At 34.2% G+C, this 19,098-nt stretch overlaps 2 protein-coding genes across 3 annotated transcripts; both read right to left on the reverse strand.

Annotated features, from left to right (window-relative positions):
- Window positions 1-5,090: 5,090 nt before the first annotated feature.
- LOC141708375 (peroxidase 9) lies at window positions 5,091-6,849 on the reverse strand. The gene is made up of 4 exons (XM_074511979.1): window positions 6,374-6,849; window positions 6,103-6,294; window positions 5,791-5,956; window positions 5,091-5,714 (listed from the first exon to the last, which is right to left on the reverse strand). Exons 1-4 carry the CDS (start codon window positions 6,641-6,643, stop codon window positions 5,302-5,304), a joined length of 1,041 nt encoding a protein of 346 aa, XP_074368080.1. The 5' UTR covers window positions 6,644-6,849; the 3' UTR covers window positions 5,091-5,301.
- Window positions 6,850-7,763: 914 nt separating this feature from the next.
- On the reverse strand, window positions 7,764-18,122 carry LOC141708376 (uncharacterized). 2 transcript variants are annotated; one of them, XM_074511980.1, is made up of 13 exons: window positions 17,678-18,121; window positions 16,787-16,929; window positions 16,211-16,327; window positions 15,331-15,445; window positions 15,120-15,257; window positions 14,728-14,823; window positions 14,532-14,645; window positions 10,888-10,956; window positions 10,688-10,758; window positions 10,515-10,608; window positions 9,436-9,564; window positions 9,177-9,266; window positions 7,764-8,192 (listed from the first exon to the last, which is right to left on the reverse strand). In XM_074511980.1, exons 1-13 carry the CDS (start codon window positions 17,999-18,001, stop codon window positions 8,100-8,102), a joined length of 1,593 nt encoding a protein of 530 aa, XP_074368081.1. In that variant the 5' UTR covers window positions 18,002-18,121; the 3' UTR covers window positions 7,764-8,099. The 2 variants fall into 2 exon arrangements, with proteins under 2 accessions (XP_074368081.1, XP_074368082.1); XM_074511981.1 differs by lacking the exon at window positions 14,728-14,823 and having other exon boundaries at window positions 17,678-18,122.
- Window positions 18,123-19,098: the final 976 nt, after the last annotated feature.

Below are 19,098 nucleotides of genomic sequence, written 5' to 3' on the forward strand. Positions count from 1 at the left end.
TTAGAGTTTCCACAATTATAGCATTTCTTTCTAGGAGCATTAGGAACAGGCATATAATTATTGCTTTTATTCACACCTTCCTTTCCATTCCTATTTTCCTAGCTTCCTTTAACTTGTTCACTTTTCTAATCTCTTTCAGCTTATACTTAGGTTGCTTCTTTGTCATTAAGCCAACATTTACCACAGTTGGTTTATCCTGTTTTAATTTGTCAGAAGTTGACTTTTCTTTGACTTCTGTTTTAGAGTCTTTCATCTTTTCAGATTTTGACTTGTCAGAATTTGACACAAACTTGACAGGATTAATTTTAGGCTTTTCAGCTTTCTTGGTAAAGTTTGGTTTAGATGACACAGTTTCCTTTTCTTCTTTATCATCTAGGTAACCTAGTCCTTCTTTCCGATTTCCATTTTCTAAGATTTTCTGAGTTGTTCTTCCAGAGTTAGTCCAAGTTTTGATTATCTCCTTTTCCTTTTCCAGTTCAGATTTAAGAGATTTATTCAATTTTAGCAGTTCATCTTTAACATACAAAGCCTCGTCTCTTTCTTTCTGAGTTTGATGAAATATAACTAACTCTTTTTCTAAGTAGTCATTTCTGTTTCTAAGAGCAAGACTTTCAGATTTTAATCTTTCATTTTCTAAAGTCTGATCTCTAAAACTAATGAACATGGTTTTAAGATATAATCTTAGCTCAGCATTTTCCATCAAAGCATAGTTCACCTCTTCTTCAGAATCTGAAGTGTCTGCCCAGTTTTTCTTCTTTGTGATAAATGTCTGGCCTTTATCATCTTTTCCTTTCTTGCAGTCAGGAGAGATGTGGCATCTTTCACCACAATTGTAGTATTTGACATTTGAGTTGTCTCCTCTGTCAGACTTTCCTCCTTTGCCTTCGGTCTTTCTGAACCCTTTCTTTTCAGAACTTTCACCTTTCCTAGAAAACTTCTTACCCTTTCTGAATTTTTGTATGCTATCTTTTTGATACCCTTCACCATAAGAGCACACAGTTACATCGTCTCTGCATCAACATCCACTTCAGATAAATTTTCAGATTCTGAATCATCATCATCAGAATATGATGACTCTGAATCAGACTGTATGATGAGAGCCTTTCCTTTGCCCCTCTTTGAGACAACCACTTTAGGAGATTCCTCCTCAGCTTTAAGTGCAACTGTCTTTGACTTTCTTCCATGCCTTTTGCTCCTTTGATCCATCTCAAGTTCATGAGTCTTGAGCATACCATAAATTTCATCAAGAGTAGTTACAGCAAGGTCATAGTTGTCTCTTATGGTAGTAGACTTCAAATCCCAATTTTCATGAAGAGCTAAAAGGAATTTTAGATTTGAATCTTCAAGATCATATTCCTTGTCCACCAGTGACAGATCATTCAAGAGTTTGGCAAATCTGTCATATAAATCAGTTAGTGACTCATCAGATTTTGAGTCAAAATGCTCATACTCCTGTGTGAGTATTGTCTTCATATTCTTTTTGATGGCTTCAACTCCCTGGCATCTTGTCTCCAAAGCGTCCCATATTTCCTTTGCAGTCTTGCATTCAATTACCCTGTTTGATATGAAATTGTCAATTGCACTATGAAGTAAATGCCTTACCCTTGCATCCTTGGCAATAAATGAGATGTCTTCAGGTGTGTAATCACCTTTCTCTTTTGGTATGGTCTTTACTGGTTGATCAGCAACTGCAACAGAAAGCTTGGTAGGCTTATATGGTCCATCATTAATTCTATCAAGGTATTCTGGATCTGTGGCTTCCAGAAATATAGCCATATTTACCTTCCATATAGGATACTCAGATGCTCTCAATATGGGAACCCTAATACTTTCATATCGATTGTGGGTTTGATTGTTTTGAGTATCTTGAGTTTTGGTGGACTTAGATGGAGTTTGTGTTTCGTTAGACATGATTGTAAACTGGATCTCACTGTTTGTATATCAACAGAGATGCTCTGATACCACTTGCCAGGTCACACAACACTATGGAAGGGGGTTGAATATAGTGTTTATACAATCAAATCGATTTAGAACATATAGTAGTAGTTTATTCAATCGTAATAAACTCTGTTACAGTAGGTTAAACTACTCTCTTAGTGATGATCAATATCACTAAGAGCTGCTAGAGTTACAAAGAATAATATTCTCGTGAATGATAACACATATAGTGTAAATCCTAAGCTGTGTTTATATAGTACACAATTACAAGATATCTTTTAATTGATATGAAATATATCTCCTCCTAAAATATATCAATCAGATATTATCTTCTACAAGTTTTCTAGTCTTCCAACTCTAAAGCATATCTTCCAGTGTTTTAGTCCATATCCTCTCCTGTAAATCAGACGCACTTTACTCCTGAAGCATATCTTCCTTAAGTTCTGATATCACAAATTCTGATAACTTAAGTTCTGATATCTTCCTGTCTTCGGTAAATCCTAATTTCCAGTAAGTCCTGATAAGTCCTGATATTAAGTTCTGAAACTAAACACAACAGATTAGACATGACATCAAAAATATATCTAACATTGATCTCACCTCTTCAGTACTTTCATACAAGATCTCTATCTTTTTACAGATCTGCTTAGTTGGCTCACAGTTGATAATGTTGTTGTATATCACATTATCAAGTGATTCAATGAGAATGAGTTGCAAGCTACTGTCAAGTGAAACTTTCTCCTTTTCAGGTTCAGTGTATATAAATGGATCTTTAGGAGCAAAGTGACCAGGAATGACCATATCACCATTTGTTGCTTTAGGGACCCTTACTATAGGAATGAAGGTTCCATCCTTAAGAATTTTAATATACGGTAGATTGGCATTCTTGATGAACAACATAATCTTCTTCTTCCATAAGGTGTATTCATTTTGTCAAAGATATAGATCTTGATACTGCTCATACTTCCAAGATCTAATCTGTCTACTTTCAGATTTTGCTCTGATACCACTTGTTAGGTATGAAGTGCAACACAGAGGGGGGTGAATGTGTTTTCTTGTTTTGTTGATGGACTGTGGATGTTTTTTGACTTGTGGAACTAATCAGCAAGATGTATTTGCAGTGATAAAAGACTATATGTAAACACACAAGAAATCAATCAAAAACTCACTTGATTTGTATTAAATCAAACTTGTTTTGCTACAAATCTGTGTTCTTGAAAATAGAAACTCAGCTAGTTCTCTTGAGAGAATTACAAGATTTTCTAGATCTGTTTGTTACTACTAAATAAAGGACACGTGACATGTTTTATAGATCAACATGCACGGTTTACAGAACTTGCACTAAAATAGACTAACATATTTTCTAAAACTCCTTTGTCTATTTCTATTTTTAGTGCAGCATATCTGTGTAGAATCTACTAGGTCTGTGACCCTCCTTTGTCAAGTTCATCTTGGACCTTGATCTTGTATTCTTCAACCTGTATTTGTAGGCTTTCTAATTCAGTGGCAGAATTGTTTGTTGATTGATAATCTTGGATCTTCAATTTATCTGTATTTTGAATTTTGAAGTTGATTGTCAAGATCTCTTTTATTGTGTAGAGATGTCACATATTGATAAGTAAAATGACTTATAGATATCTCCAGTTCTCTACATAGGTTTTTAACTTGTCGAGGTCTCCAGTTCTCTATAAGTAGAATGAATTGTCAATATCTCCAGTTCTCGACATAAAATTTTGACTTGTTGATATCTCCAGTTCTCTACATAAATTTTTGACTTGTCGATATCTCCAGTTCTCTACATAAACTTTTGACTTGTCAATATCTCCAGTTCTCTACATAAACTTTTGACTTGTCGATATTTCTAGGGACGTCTTTTACAGGCTATTTGTGACTTCTCGACATACATCTCTATATTTCTTGATCTGTGACTTGTCGATATCTGACTTAGAATATTTTTCTTAGAACAACATTATTTAACTCCAAGCTTCCACACTTCACTCTAAGGCATGATCAGGATTGATCTTCTTCCAGAGTTTATTCCTTAGCTTGATGGATGTTCACAGAAAAATTTTCCAGTCTAATCTACTTAACATTTTTACAGACTCAAGAAATACAGTTACTGAATACAATGAGATTATCATACAACTTATCCTTAGGGTTGTCAATGTGACTTTGTCTTGTTATGTACATGCATGTCTTGCACAACAGAGTTTATTGCTATTTTTGGTCATCCGGAAAACCTGCATTGAATCTGGGACGGTGGTGATTATTGCAAGAGCTCACCTTTCACAACCCAAGAGTGTTTATCTTTTACGGGTTTACACTTTCGGCATGTTTATAGCTGATATCCGACATATAGATAGATGTGGTATCTTCGGCATCTCTATAACTGATATCGGGCATGTAGATAGTTGTGATGCCGCTTCTCCAATCTCAGTTTATGCGATTGGTGTTTCTGAACACTAGGCTAGCAATGATTTTTATGTGATATGACCAATTATGATGTTGTTGTTTTCAGAAATGTTGATGCAGTTTGTATCGCTTGTGATGTCTTTGATTTCGTCTTTAGTTTCAATAATTTTCAAATTTTGTGTGTTAAACGATCAAATAAATCATCTAATTATTTTTAGTATATTATTTATTTTACCACCTGGTTGTATTGACCATTAGAGATTTATCCCGACTGTATTACGTTCAAATTAATGAAATCAATCTTTTAATTTGTAAATAAAAATAATAGACCCCTCATTTACATGAATTTCTCCAATCACATTCTTCCAAATTATCAAGTCATTAATATCATATCATTTAGGATCAAATCTTGATATCAAATTTTGGTAACAAATTTGATACATCTAACACTGCAAGCACTGTGCAGCAAGCCGCATGCGGGCAATAATTTGTAAACAAGTTCAGTTTTTGTTTGTACTCTGATTAGATAAATAAAGTTAATTAAAATAGATATATAACTTACTTTGAAATTACTCTATAAAGTATTTGGTATCAAAATTGAATTTTCCAAAGTCATTTGATTCGAAATGTTTCTATAACGGGTAATGGGGTCGAATTTCGAATTGTCTACCGATATTGTAAGCCATGTCAACTATGTATTAGTAAATATTACATTCATTTGTAATAGTTAGAAGTATATATAATACAGTTTAACCAATCATTTATTCATGCGCCAAGTTCAAATTTTGCAACCCTTTCCTATTAATAGAAGTTTAATGCCAAGTGAGTGTTATAACTTAGCTCACACAAGGACACAATAATGTAGATTATTGCAGTAACTTAGGTAATATATAGGATTCATGAGACTGATACATCAAAGTTATAATTAATCCATTGTTCTACACATACATATTAGTTAGGTCTGCGACAATTTTTCCTAACCTCACCATTAACACCAGTAAGAGGACGAACATTCCCCATTTTAACCATAGACTTAGCAAACTGATGAAAGAAAAGGCCCTCATCCATAGCGTAGCTCTTCACTAATTCCATTGTCTTGCGAATATTCCCGGTTAGTAGAACTTGATCTGAAGTTAAGAGTCCTTTCCCCCACAAAATGAGCTTGAAGTATGTGTTATCGAATTTAACAGGTGAGGCCAAGTCCAGTGGAGAAATGTTGTTATCTCCTCCACTTTTGGGACAAACAGATTTCAACCCATTGTAGTAAGTTCTTTCTAATGTTGCATCAGGCTGGTTATTTCCGTTTTGATTGTATAGCCTTTGCTTGAATGTCGCACAACGTGCCTTTCCAATCGTGTGCCCTCCTGCCACAAAATATACAAGTTTCAGCCACAAGTATGCATAACTTTTAGGACAATGTAAATGATTATATGAACTAACCGGAAAGTGCAACAAGGTCTACTTCACTAAGGCCTTGTCTTTTGAAGAATGTGATGAGGTTCTGGATGGTTGAATTTGGAGCAGGAATGTTTGTGTTTGCGCCATTTAGACTTGCAATCCTAGAGTCTTTCCTTCCTAATGGCAGTTCCCAGTTTGGTCCACCACTCTGTACCATACAATTTGTTAGCCTCTTTTCACATACATCTAGTTGCATATACTAATATACTTGATATATCCAATCCTTTTTTATGGACATAGTTTTAGTATTGTCAAGATGAAAATGTTATAATAAGCATCAAATCAGTTGCTTACAAGTACAGTGGAACCGCGAGCAGAGAGAGCAAGTATGTCTGCACATGAAACTGTTCGAGGACATGCTTTCTCTAGTTTAGCCTTAATCTCATCTATCACTTTAAATCCTCTGAGGGAATTCTTATTTGGTCCTGCATTCTTTTCACTGACTATTGCCGAACTATCATCCAACAATACTGATGCATCACAGCCCTACAAAATTTGCAAACTAGTTAGAAATCCTAGTATATCAACTTTACAAGCAAAAAAGATAAAGAGTATATAGTTGTACCTGAACGAAACAGTCATGGAAGTGAAGCCTAAGAAGAGATGCAGCCATCCGAGGATCATTTGCGATGGCCTTTTCTAAGACAGACATGACAATGTGGTTAGCTTGGGGGCATGTAAACCTATAGTACTCTGGAAAAAGACCCGAAAATTTCCCTCCACTATGATGACCACCCCAACCAATACCGAAACCTGGGAAAGCCATGCACAATGTGGAAGATAGCAAAGCCATTATCATGAAGCTACAAAATACTTTGAATGAAACCATTGTCATTAGTGATAAAGACTACTAGATAACTGTTCAGTGTAAGATGACTATGAAATCTACATTGCCAAACTTATATAGAGACCTCTAGGTAATGAAATCAATTAACCACTCCCCTAGTAAACCAAATCCTCCAAAAGAACATATTTTCTAATTACGGTTTAGATAAGACCATGTCAATACTTTTTAGAGATATGTTTGTTGTAAGCATTCCATTTTAGGCAGTGAGACAGGTAAAGAGAGAGGGTACTATAAGAGGCTTTGGTTTCAGTTTCAACTGCTCCAAGAACATATATTCTGAGGCCCATGTTACAACTGAGTGATAATTGATGTGGTGGATAAGGTCAATGTGCTAGTCACTATCCACCCTAGCCAAGCCTAAGGCAGTAACTTCTAGCCTTCCGGGAAATTTTCTAACAGAGGCACAACTGACCTCCAGAACAGTACGCAACATACATGTCATCTAAAACAGAATTGAAAACATAGTCCAAGAACTTTTGATACAACACTGAGAGTAACAGGCTTCTAGAATACTGAGAGTGACTTGCTTCTGGAACACTGGGACACCCTATTATTTTGTGTCACACACTCGGACATAGTCAAATGCGTAAAACTACCAAAAATGAAGATTATTTCCCCCTTATCATATTTCGAATGCGTAATATAGTGTGATGCTTTCCGAAGATGCGTAACAGGTAATACATTCTTCATGATCGCAACAAAGAAAATTGGTTTTCATTGTAAGGATACACATCACATTGATGCATACGCTATATTATATTTCATTAAACGTTAAACACTGTCTTACGTGTTTATGCTATTTTGACCAATATTTAAGAGCAAAAAAAAAAAAGGAAATCCAGATACCAAACACACGCATACTTCCACAATTATAGATATTCTTTGCTCCGAAAGTTTATATGTGGTCGCTGAAGTAAACAATCAAATACTCCTAAAATCTGCAATAACATAAGGCTACCACTTATAACAAATCCAACACTTCAAAGTAAAATCTCAATGGGGGTTGAGAAAATCACAGTATGTTGTCAGTAATGGAAGGTATATGGAGCTACTGTTTGTTATATAGCCCACAATCAAGTAAATTTAATGGTATAACATCTAACCCACAGAAACAAGGAAAAAAGCTAAAATTGTTTAACACTTGTAATTACATATTTCAGAGATATTAAACTACCACTGATTTTACAAATGTTTGTTTTGAACCATTTACAACAATTGTTATATGATTTTGGATGAACAGCTGCATCGCATGTTTTGGACTTTCGAAAGTTACATTTAGCCTACCATATTAGCATCTTCTCTAACTTTACCATATAGAGAGGTAACCGCATAATATTTGTTTGTTGTACATGGTTGATATAAACCAAGGCAACTTTGTCAACTGTAAAGCCAGTAACTAGAAAGATCTCTTCAATGAGGGAATCATCAGCAAAGAAATTTGAAACTATTGTACACACATTTGCCTCATTGGGGTGAGAAGTCTTGCAAATCGCAGGGGAACATGTGCCCTCACCAATGTCCCACTCTCGGTATATTCCTGTAACCATGAAGACATTTAGGATCATCATAATGTGGTAGGAGAGGAGATGATATAGAAAACAATTGCAAACACTAGCCAGTCAAGCTTAACAAGAGCACACTTAATGCCCCCCCCCCACCTCCATAATCAATCAGTCAGCATTCTCTCCATTCTTTCCCCCCCCCCCTCTAATTGATCTTTTCAGGTGTGCACACGAACAATGCCAACAGCTATACAGGTTGTTAATCAAAAGAACGATTCCCTAACTTTGGTTTTCTCGAGTAGTTTATAATACAACAGATTCTAGGACTAAACAGTGAAACCCGAATCTGAACAACAATACGAACAATTAAAAAAACTATATAAAATCAATTACAAAAACGAAGAATACAGTCGCCTTGACCTGCAGCAAAAATCGCACTAGTTTGTTTTTAAATAGGTTTTATTCTTGGGGCTTTTGCAATCACAAAGAGATGGATGTAAAAAGTGGGTCAAAGGTCTAAGAGTACATGATAAGTCATCTTACCTGCGGCCACAACAGCACACGTTTTTTTGTTAGATAATGTTTTATTTTAGGTACACGGTCAGACTGTACATACTCAGTGAAGGACACACAATAAACAATTTAGACTAGGTAGCTTCCTGTTGCTTGATGCATCCAAGGCACAAGAGCATATGTTAGGAGGCAAATTAAAGGGTTTCAAAGACTTTCCGCACCAGATAGAATGGAAGGAGAAAAAAGTAACACTGGCTGGTTCAACTATGGACAGAACAACGCGGCACTATAGATTGTTTGGTGGCAGTTCTGCTCTTAATATTTTGGATTGTTTTACAGGGACTTTATATTCTAAATATCACATAAAATCAACCTTAGTTAATAGCTTATTTCAGAAAAACTTATAGTTCAATGAAATCACACAATTAGAGTAAAAGGCATATACCAAATCAATCAGATATAAATGCCAGTCATATTATTCATCATTAATGAAACAGAGTACTTACAGCTTTCTCAACCATTCCAACCTGATGTATGGTATTTATGAGTTCACCTTTGTCAAATGGAATCAAAGCTTCAACCCATACCATAGAATCCTGATAGAAATAACCATCTTGCTTAGCAAAAAAAAATAAAAAATAAAAATAACCATCTTAATATCAAACATCCGTTTTAAGACCTGAAATAAAGATACTGGCAAGATTCTAGCGGTATAGCAATTCAAAAATAAGACTTGTCAACTTATTATAGATTAGTCATGAGCACCTTCAACTTATCATGTACAGCGTTGCAGAATTCGTCCATTCCATCACCAGTTAATGCAGATATGCATATTGTATCTTCCTTGTTTTTGGCTTCTAACTTAATCCGCTGAGGATCACTAGCTTTGTCAACCTGTCAAACACCAATTGTAAATGTCAAACTATGATTTCCTAGAATTAGCAGTACAACACAGACTCGCAGAGAGGATCCAGACAGATATTTACAAATCATAACATTAATAAGCAGCTTTAAGAAGCTAAAATGGACAAATTTAAAACAATGATTTAATTTACATTCTAGAGATGAGTACAAAAAAAGATGTGTGATACAGTCTCCCTCCTCCACCACTTCCATTCATTATAGTACAATCTATGTCCTTTCAGATCACATATTTCTTAACTTAAAATTTTGATAATGCACCCTTTCTTTGATTAGTCTATGGTAAAATATAATAAGAAATAACTTGATAATAAACTTGGAGAAAGAAACAAGATTCATAGTCTGCAATCTCAGTGCTCGGTTATAAAATGATTCTGGGATCGACTTTATACCTGGCCATCATAAATTACTAACAGATGACAACATAAATGACCAAAGTTAACAGTGATTCGGCAATTATCAAGTCAAAGAAAACAAAAGAAGAAAAAGGTTCAAGGCCATCGGTACTCTATTAATTCAATGAACAAATATAGTTCACATATTTCAATTTTCATGTAGGAGTAAATGTAGGCAGGGAAATACAAAAAGAAGTAAAAAAGTAAAAACTGAAACATGACCTTCATTCAAATGGTTGAAAACACGCAGATATGGTGATTTTCACATAATTATATTTCTAAAATCATGCTTATTAAATCTTATATAAGAGTGGAAAGGTAAATGACATAACCCACAACAACTTTAATAAATTCATTTCCAAATTTCCTAGTTGATCCTTATTTAATTTTATTTTTAGCAAGTTCAGAAGCCAGATAACTTCTTACATCCCACTTGTGAGATCCGTCATCACCACCATAAGCTTAACTTTTTAAAACAACAAAATACTTCTAAGAAATTTACAATTTAATAGTTCTGTCTCCGTATACCTTGTTCCAGACAATTAATTTCGGAATTGATGACGTATCTAATTCTGAAAGAACCTTATCCACTGCATCTATCTGTTGCTCTGCCAGAGGATGGCTGAACTTGATAACAGAGGAAAATGAGAAGATCATTCAGGGAGCAGAAAAAAGCTCAACTATGATTTTATTGATTGTACCTAATATCCACCACATGCACCATCAGAGATGACTCTGCGATTTCCTCCAACGTTGCTCGGAATGCAGCAACCTATAGCATGTGAAAGGACAAGCATGTTAACCAAAATACTAAGGGGATGTGCATCTTAAGCAATTGAGCAAAAATAAACTTTTAAAACAGTAACGATGACATAAAAGTTTAAAGTGCAAGTATGCTCACAAGTGTAGTTGGTAATTTTTGGATGAATCCAACAGTATCCGTAAGAAGAAATTCCTTCCCATTCTTCATCTGGACAATTTAACAATAATTTGTTACTCGTGTTGCCGAAGTAACAATTGCAAATCAAACTTTGTCTAAGTATATGTTATGTAGTAAATTTAAGTATAAGCTTTATTAAACAAGCTTACTCTCTTGTCAGAATTCCTTAACAATAGTGATTTAACATAATGATCTATCTAAAAATTATAGTACTTTGTGTGCATCAAACAACAAATCCAACTTCATGTGCATGACTATTGTATTTTTTTAGTTGTTTCCCTATCTTATGAAAAATAGCACAATAATTGCTTATTAGAGATTTGATGGAGAGGAAAAAAAGTGATGTCGGAGGAATTTCGTAATAACTTGAAATTGGAGGGATGCTAGAATAGTAGAGCGATTTGCGCATGGATGTCATTGTTTTTAAGGGTTAGAGTTTATGAAAAATAGGGGTTGAACTTGGGAGGTGTCTCGGTTTGTCTCATTGTATCGGATCACTTTGTCAAGATGCACGCATACCAATTTATATTGCATCAAGACTGCCCAGTTCTATGAAATTTGGGCTTATCCTTAAGAGACTTTAGGATAAGATTCGTTAATGTGCTTCATTGCCAATTTTATTTGATTTAATCTTGGTATTGTGATATCTTTTTTGATTTGAAAGACATCGTTACGAGATATTTCCGTAATTTATTCATTGTGATTGGTTCTTCCTCGTTTCAGGAAGAGAATAAAACTTTGGACATTAAGCAATTAATTATTAATCAAAATTAATAATTATCAAATATTAGAAATTTAGGAGATATTAAGCTATGCCAAAATGTGGCATAACTAGCCCCTAGTTCTTCAGTGTTGCTGCAATGGAGAACTAAAAATCCTTCAAGCTTCCAAATTTCTTGAGTCGTTGAAAAAAATCGAGAACGATAAATCAGTAAAACATATGGAGCACTACAGTGCTCATAATCCGTACTTGAGTGCAAGTATGACATCATGCGAGAACCAATGTAGGATATATATTTTTCCAAGGTTTTCAAAACTGCGAGTACAAGTAATATCGTTTTGAAATTCATTGTTGTCTTCATTGTTAAGTTAGGACCTTAGCTTTTCGTATATAGCTCGAATTAGAGTACCCACTTTTCAAGTGTCCTTTACTCCTCATTAGGATTTAGGATGTGTCTTCGTTAACCCCGAGCCCAAAGTTGGTAGGCGAGGCCTTCAATTAGGTATCCTAAACTCCCCTTTCAAGAGCAAAACCTTTCAATAATGTAAGTTTTACCCTTGTTCTCTTGATGGAGCAGGATACATTTTACGCTTGTTCTTGTGATGGAGTAGGGCCTTCAATAGTGTACGTTTTGCCCTAGGGTCGCTGACTCTTTTGCTTAAGCGTGTCAGGGCTTATAGTTTGTCCATACTTCCCTACTTGACAATTTCAGTTTGCATGTTGGAAATATTTTTGACATAAACGTATACTATCGTGACGTTATATGAAAAATACTTTGAAATCAATCCAAGCGCAATAATAAGTATGCCATTTTTAAAATGTCATGATATTTATTTTTTTCAAAATAATATTTTTTCGTAAAACACTTTCTTGAAAATTATGCGTCTCGAGTAATATCTTTTGTTTTAGAAAGATGCAACTCGTACGATCTTCTAAGTTTTAACAAATCCTCAAAATATATATCTCGTATGATATATATGTCGTCTAAGCTTAGAATCACGCAATAATTTTACAAGCATAAAAATATATTACTCGCACGTATTTTCAAGTAATAAATATTTTTCTGTTTAAAAAATATTTAAACACAAACTATGTGCGCATGCTTAACATGATATATAATTTGCAGGAAAAATAAATATGAGATACATAAAATAACTTATATTTATTATTTGCTCGCTTCTGAAAAATTGTTGAGCTGTGAAATTATTTTTCTGGATCGTTGCTGCTGTGCTTCTGCTATTTGGATTGAAGTAGCGTGCTCGCCACCTCCTTGCCATGCATGTTTTTCCATCTTTATTTGAATTCCACAAGCCTCTACACATCCCATCACGCGGTCTAGGATAAAGAACTTTTATGGAGTTCGCTTTTTGATTCCTTTGCTTCAATTTTTTTACGTGCGTGGAGACCACTTTCGTAAAAATCAATGTCCTTCTGATATGTTGGATGCGTGAATATATTATGATCTTGTACCGCTGCTTTTATTCGTCAGTGACTGCCGCGAGGAACTAGCAATTAGCATTGTTTCGTCATCCAGAATTTTACTGATTAAATTCAAAAACCCTGAATATTTTAGAAAATTGTTCGTCCACCATCGGATAATTAATCTCCTCTTTCCAACGCTAAATGTTGTTGAAGGAATTTCGTAACAACACGAAATCAGAGGGATGCTAGAATGGTAGAGCGATTTGTGCATGGATGTCATTGTTCTTAGGGTTTATGGTTTATGAAAAATAAGGGTCGGACTTAGGATGTGTCTCGATTTGTCTCATTGTATCAGATCCCTTTGCCAAGATGCATGCATACCAATTTATATTGGATCTAGTCTACGCAATTCTATGAAATTTGGCATAATCCCTAAGAGACTTTAGGGATAAGTTTCGTTAATGTGCTTAATTATCAATTTTAATTGATTTAATCTTGGCGTTGTTATATCTTTCTTGATTTGAAAGATATTGTGATTGATTCTTCCTCGTTTCAGGGAGAGGATAAAACTTTGGACATTAAGCAATTAATTATTAATCATAATTAATAATTATTAAATATTAAAAATTTGGGAGATATTAATATATGTCAAAATGTGGCATAGCAAGTATGCATTTATGCATATTTGCATTCAAGTATGGAACTCCTTTGGAGTTAAAATTTTTAGCATTTGGTTTCGAATTATAGAAATGGCACCAGTTAGAGCAAGCCCAATGGAAGATGCAAAATCGCTATAGTCATTGCTATAATTTGGTAGCAAAAAGTGTTTTTTGTTGCTAAATAGAACTTCAACTCCTATTCTAGTTGCATTTTACATATAAATAATTCCTAATTTAACATTTTTTTGTCTCTCTCTCCTAAATTTTATATAATTCAGCACTATGCGTGCCATTTGTGGTTACTTGATGATGTGGTATGGGTGCATAAATGCATCCTTGATTTCAAATTTAAAACGAAAGATGCATTTATGCATATTTGCATCTAAGGATAGAACCCCTTGGAGTTGAAATTTTTAGCATTTGGTTTCAAATTATAGAAATGACACCACTTGTAACATTGCATTGAACTTGCTCTTATAGCTTTGCATTGGACTTACTCTAAGGTAAACTCTTTTTTTTCTACTACATAGTAAGTTAAAACTTTATTTTAATATTTAAATATTCCAATTCTAACACTCATTTTCAAGTCAAATTTAAATATTAAACTAGGCACCACAAAACTTGCCCTCTTTAATAGGAAATAAAGAAGTGAACAGTAAATATTTGTTTTACACGAGAAAACGCAACTCAAAAAATACAATTCTGACCAGAAAACTACTTGCATAAAATTAACACTTACACCGACACTCAAGTACAAAGAAGAGGGAACTTGTAGAAACACGCGTTTCTTTCATTATACTAACCTGTACTCTTCTCGTAGTTGGATCAAGTGTTGCAAAAAGCCGATCCTCGGCAAGAACATTAGCCCCTGTTAGTTGATTTAGAAGTGTACTCTTTCCAGCATTTGTGTAGCCAACCTAAAGAAAAATGCCATGAAAGTCTGACAGCTTTTTAGCAATCATTCACAATAATGAAAGCACATAGATACAATTTCCCTACCAAAGATACAACTGGTACAGGTACAGAAACTCGTCTATTCCGGTACTGCTTTCGATGTTTCCTGACAGATTCTAGCTCTTTTTTAAGGGTACCAATCTATGAAAACAACGTGATTCCAATGTCAAGTCAATTTCCACATATAAAATATATGTTATGAATAATGAAAGCATGACAGTAAAGATGGTTACAATAGTCTAACGAAAGGGCATGGTAACGAGTATAAAGATCAGAGAGCAATAGTCTAGATGTCGGTTGAGGGTGCAATTTTAAAATGTAACTACCCCATCCATGTCATTTTATTATATAGTAAATTGGTTTGATAAATCTCGAAGTGGCAAGACATTTATACAAGAATTTTGAATGCTTGATACTTAGTGAAGATGTTTGCTTACTTGAGTACGTAAAATACGCTTGTCCACTTCAATCTGTTTCTCACCCATTCCTTTCACCTGTCCACCAGCTTGGCGCTCAAGATGCGTCCACATTTTTGTCAGTCGTGGTAATTGGTATTCCATTTGTGCCAGCGTTACCTAAAAGGTAATACCATTTTCAGGACACTAATGCAAAAGGTTTAAGAACATATTCAGAATTTATTAAAATTGCCTGTAAAGCCGCTTCACGTGTTGCTGCTCGCTGATCAAAGATATCTAGGATGAGAGCAGTGCGATCACACACTCTAACATATCCACCAAAGGCCTTTTCCAAATTACGCAACTGTCTGCAAAAGAAATACACAGATCTGAAATATAATGTGCCTACATATAATATTACATTTATCACTAGGCGCAGAGATAGTTTCCTGAGACCAATGAGATTAAAAATCACAAAAGATTCATGCAGGTACCTATATATAGTTGTGTAAATGCAACTATTAATAACCTAATACGATTATTAAGAACATAATAGCATACAATGGTCTGTGAAAGCATTGGAAGTCTAACTAAAATCCACATAGATTGGTTAAAGGTAGAAGAGAGAACTGTGCAGGCAGAGATAGTTACAAGAATAAGAAAAGGAGCAGGAAAGAAAGGGCAACATTTATATGCACCGGGGAATTACAATTACTACAAAAGCACTGCCATAAATAGAAAATAAGAATGAGAAGACCAATTTGTAAGACTTGGTGGCTGTTTTGTGAACAATTTGCAAAGAGAAGAAGCTGGAAATTAAAACACATGTAATTAAATTGCTTACAGATTTTACTATAACCAATGATCAGAGATCCTTGGAAAACTATTCATGTTTCATATGGTAAACTTGGGGCTGGCGTCTTTTGTCATTATTCTTCTCTGTATAGTTTTTTACAAGTTATATGACCAATGTTAATTTAAATTGAAGCATTTAGCATTAGGAATGCCAGATGTAAATACTAAATAAGTTTATAGTGATGATTAAAAGACGTAGCAGAAGGAGCACTAGAGCACTCGGATTTTAAATGAAGGATAGTATTAATGAAGGTTGTATTATGCAAGTCAAAACTGACCCTGGTGAAAGCTCATCATCAAATATTACAGTCTCAGCGTCTAATGCTTGAATTGCAGTCTTGATTTCTGCAACCTTGCCAGATCCAATATACGTCCTCGGGTTTGGAGTAGAAAGTCTGATAATATGACAAGTAGACAATTAAAGTGAGATGGCTCACACATGAAAAATGTTGGATGAACAGTTTAGTAACATAATGGTTGAATATCAGCATGTTTGACAAATCTGTGCAATATTGATACTCCCTCTATCCCCTTGTAGTTGTCCTTTGACTTTCTGGCACACATTTTGAGGTGTAAAAAATAAGAATTCTATTTATTATTGAAATCTAATTTTTATTTCAAATTGAAATTTAGAATCTATAAATTTATTACGAATATTGTATATAAATATATATATTTTCATACACATATAGTGTGTGCTTAAATTCAAAGTACTACTAAAAGGGGACAGAGAGAGTTGTATAAAGCTTTTTGATTGAGAATCCACGTATGAACACAATAACATAACATTCATATTTTGAACATTCTGAAGATGCCATGTAAATGTCTTAATTTGGAATGGAGGAAGCACTAACTTCTGATATGTAGAATCAACAACCAAGAGTCCAGCAGTGTCAGCCAGCTGAGCCAGTTCCTTGAGTGATTCCTCTATACCAAATGCATCTTCCTTGTCACCTTTTTGGCTGACACCAACAAGGTAAGCTTTCTCTTCAAAAACCTGTAGTTTCCAAAGTAATGATATTGTTTCTGCCTAAGCAATAGAGGATCCTTTAAGGCTCACAACTTGCGAGTCACAAGTACAAATTTAGGTTGCAAAGCTTAAGGAGTTTATTTTCGCCAATAGCCTTGATATCTAATTTTCTTAATGTAACATGATTAGATGTATCCTCATTGTTAAGTAACCAATTCATCTAAAACCTTAAGAGGAAGGCCCCGAAGGCCCCGACTGGATCTTAAATTATACTTAAAAAACACTCATCTCTGGAGATAAAGATGTTAGCAAAAGCGTATTCAGTTACAACACTGACAGTGTAACGAGCAAAACCGTATTCGTGTTGCAATAAAACAAATACAGCAACTAGAACCTTAAATTAGATTTTTTTATGCTCCGTTAATTGGAGTGGCACGACTTTAGATTTGAATTAAACAGAATCTATTACATTTTGTAAGTGCACATTCATAACTTTAACTCCTCAGGTCCATTCATTCGAATTTGTAGATAAATGCTTTAATGCTACTTGTACTCATTTTTTCACAAACCTCGTCATCAAAGATCTACTATCGCAGTTTTATTAATAATTCGACACACTAATCTCTCTCACTAAAAAACACATAAACGCATCATCCATTCAGTTATACAACTAATTATATTCGCAACAACTGAAAATGACAAAGCCACAATCAAGAATTAAAAATTCAACTTAATTCATTAAAAAAAAACTCAACCAAAAAAACAAAACACGAACCTCCCTTCCATTCCGCAACTTAAACCTCGTATCATCATCATCATCGTTATCTTGTTTCTTTTTCGAAACTCTCTTCCTAGGAGTGCTCTGTACTTTCTCCTCTTCTAATACAACTTCCACTTGTGGTAGTGATACATCATCAACGACGTCGTCTGGGTATAAAATTCCAGCTGCTCCGTCTTGTGCAGCTCTGATTACGCATCTATAATTGGCGTGTCTTCGAAAGGGGAAACTTGCATAAGGGTAAGAATGATTATTAGAATTAGAAAGTGATGATGATGAACAAGGGATTAATATTGATGAATTAAAGAAGAATGATGTCATTCTAATTGCGACTTTAGTTAACCATTTAATTTTCTTATTGTTCCGCCAAATGTATACGTGATTGGTGTCTGTATCTTGGTTTTTGTTTTCTTTTTTTGCGCCAAGGTAAGCAAAAACTCGGTACCTATCCACTCCGCTAAATTACTACTCTCTCTGTCTTATTCTCTCAATATTATCTCTATGGCTTATTCATTTCTATACATTTCAAACTTTCCAAAAATAGTAAAAAATATAATATAAAAATTAACTACACTCACTACATTCTCCCACTATACTTACTTTATTTATTAAACGGTCTTTCTAATTTATGTCCAAGGACACACAATAAGCATCCGTGCATTTTTATTGGTGGAGTTGTTGTAAATGCAGGGGTCCATCAATATTTATGATTAGAGTACCAATCAAAATGCACCAAACTCATGGGAATTAGTGCTTATTGTGTGTTATTGGGCACACATTAGAAAAAATGTTTTTTTATTATATTTTTTGTCCACCATTTATATACAAATGACTGGGACGAAGGGAGTAACATAACTGCTGCTCTGTGTTTAAAACTTTTATTAATTTTTAGCTTGAATTCAAATTCGAGTACTGGTCTTGGTTAGAGATAAGGGTGTTAGAAAAATCAAAATAGCGAAATTTGAGAGGTAAATATTCAAATATTAATTGATTGGATATTTTATTTAAAATATTCTGGGAACAGGCATTTAAAGTATGTGTATTGGAGTTTTTAAAAATTAATAAATAGTAGGTGTGTCACAGTTTAATTTTTTTCATAAATATCCATGTTAAATATGCGTGTTTCACTAAAAAATAAAACTGAATACATATGTGAATTTTTTATTAATTTTTAAGAACTCCAATATGCATCGCATAAATAGATTTTTTGCGAATATTTTGAGTTGTTCTCACTCATGTGGCTATTTTGGGAAGTTATAGTTCAAAAGTAATGTATTTTTAGCATTTCTTCTTGCCTGTAAACGGGTTTAATTATCAAAGAATAACATAGAAGCCTAAAAAAGAAAAGAAGATAGAAAGTCTAAAAAAGAAAAGAAGAAAGATTCGAGTAAAAATAGACTTCTGTGTACTAGCATTTT

This window comes from Apium graveolens, chromosome 2, assembly GCF_009905375.1.
Source record: "Apium graveolens cultivar Ventura chromosome 2, ASM990537v1, whole genome shotgun sequence".
Lineage (NCBI taxonomy): Eukaryota > Viridiplantae > Streptophyta > Magnoliopsida > Apiales > Apiaceae > Apium > Apium graveolens.

Coding starts and splice junctions, on each gene's coding strand:
- LOC141708375 (XM_074511979.1), bottom strand. CDS start 6,643: ATGACAATGGTTTCATTCAAAGTATTTTGTAGCTTCATGATAATGGCT. Junction 5,957..6,102: donor CTCGCGGTTCCACTGTACTT/GTAAGCAACTGA, acceptor TGTATGGTACAG/AGTGGTGGACCAAACTGGGA. Junction 5,715..5,790: donor AGACCTTGTTGCACTTTCCG/GTTAGTTCATAT, acceptor ATTTTGTGGCAG/GAGGGCACACGATTGGAAAG.
- LOC141708376 (XM_074511980.1), bottom strand. CDS start 18,001: ATGACATCATTCTTCTTTAATTCATCAATATTAATCCCTTGTTCATCA. Junction 16,930..17,677: donor AGTTGCGGAATGGAAGGGAG/GTTCGTGTTTTG, acceptor TGGAAACTACAG/GTTTTTGAAGAGAAAGCTTA. Junction 15,258..15,330: donor CACGTGAAGCGGCTTTACAG/GCAATTTTAATA, acceptor ATTACCTTTTAG/GTAACGCTGGCACAAATGGA.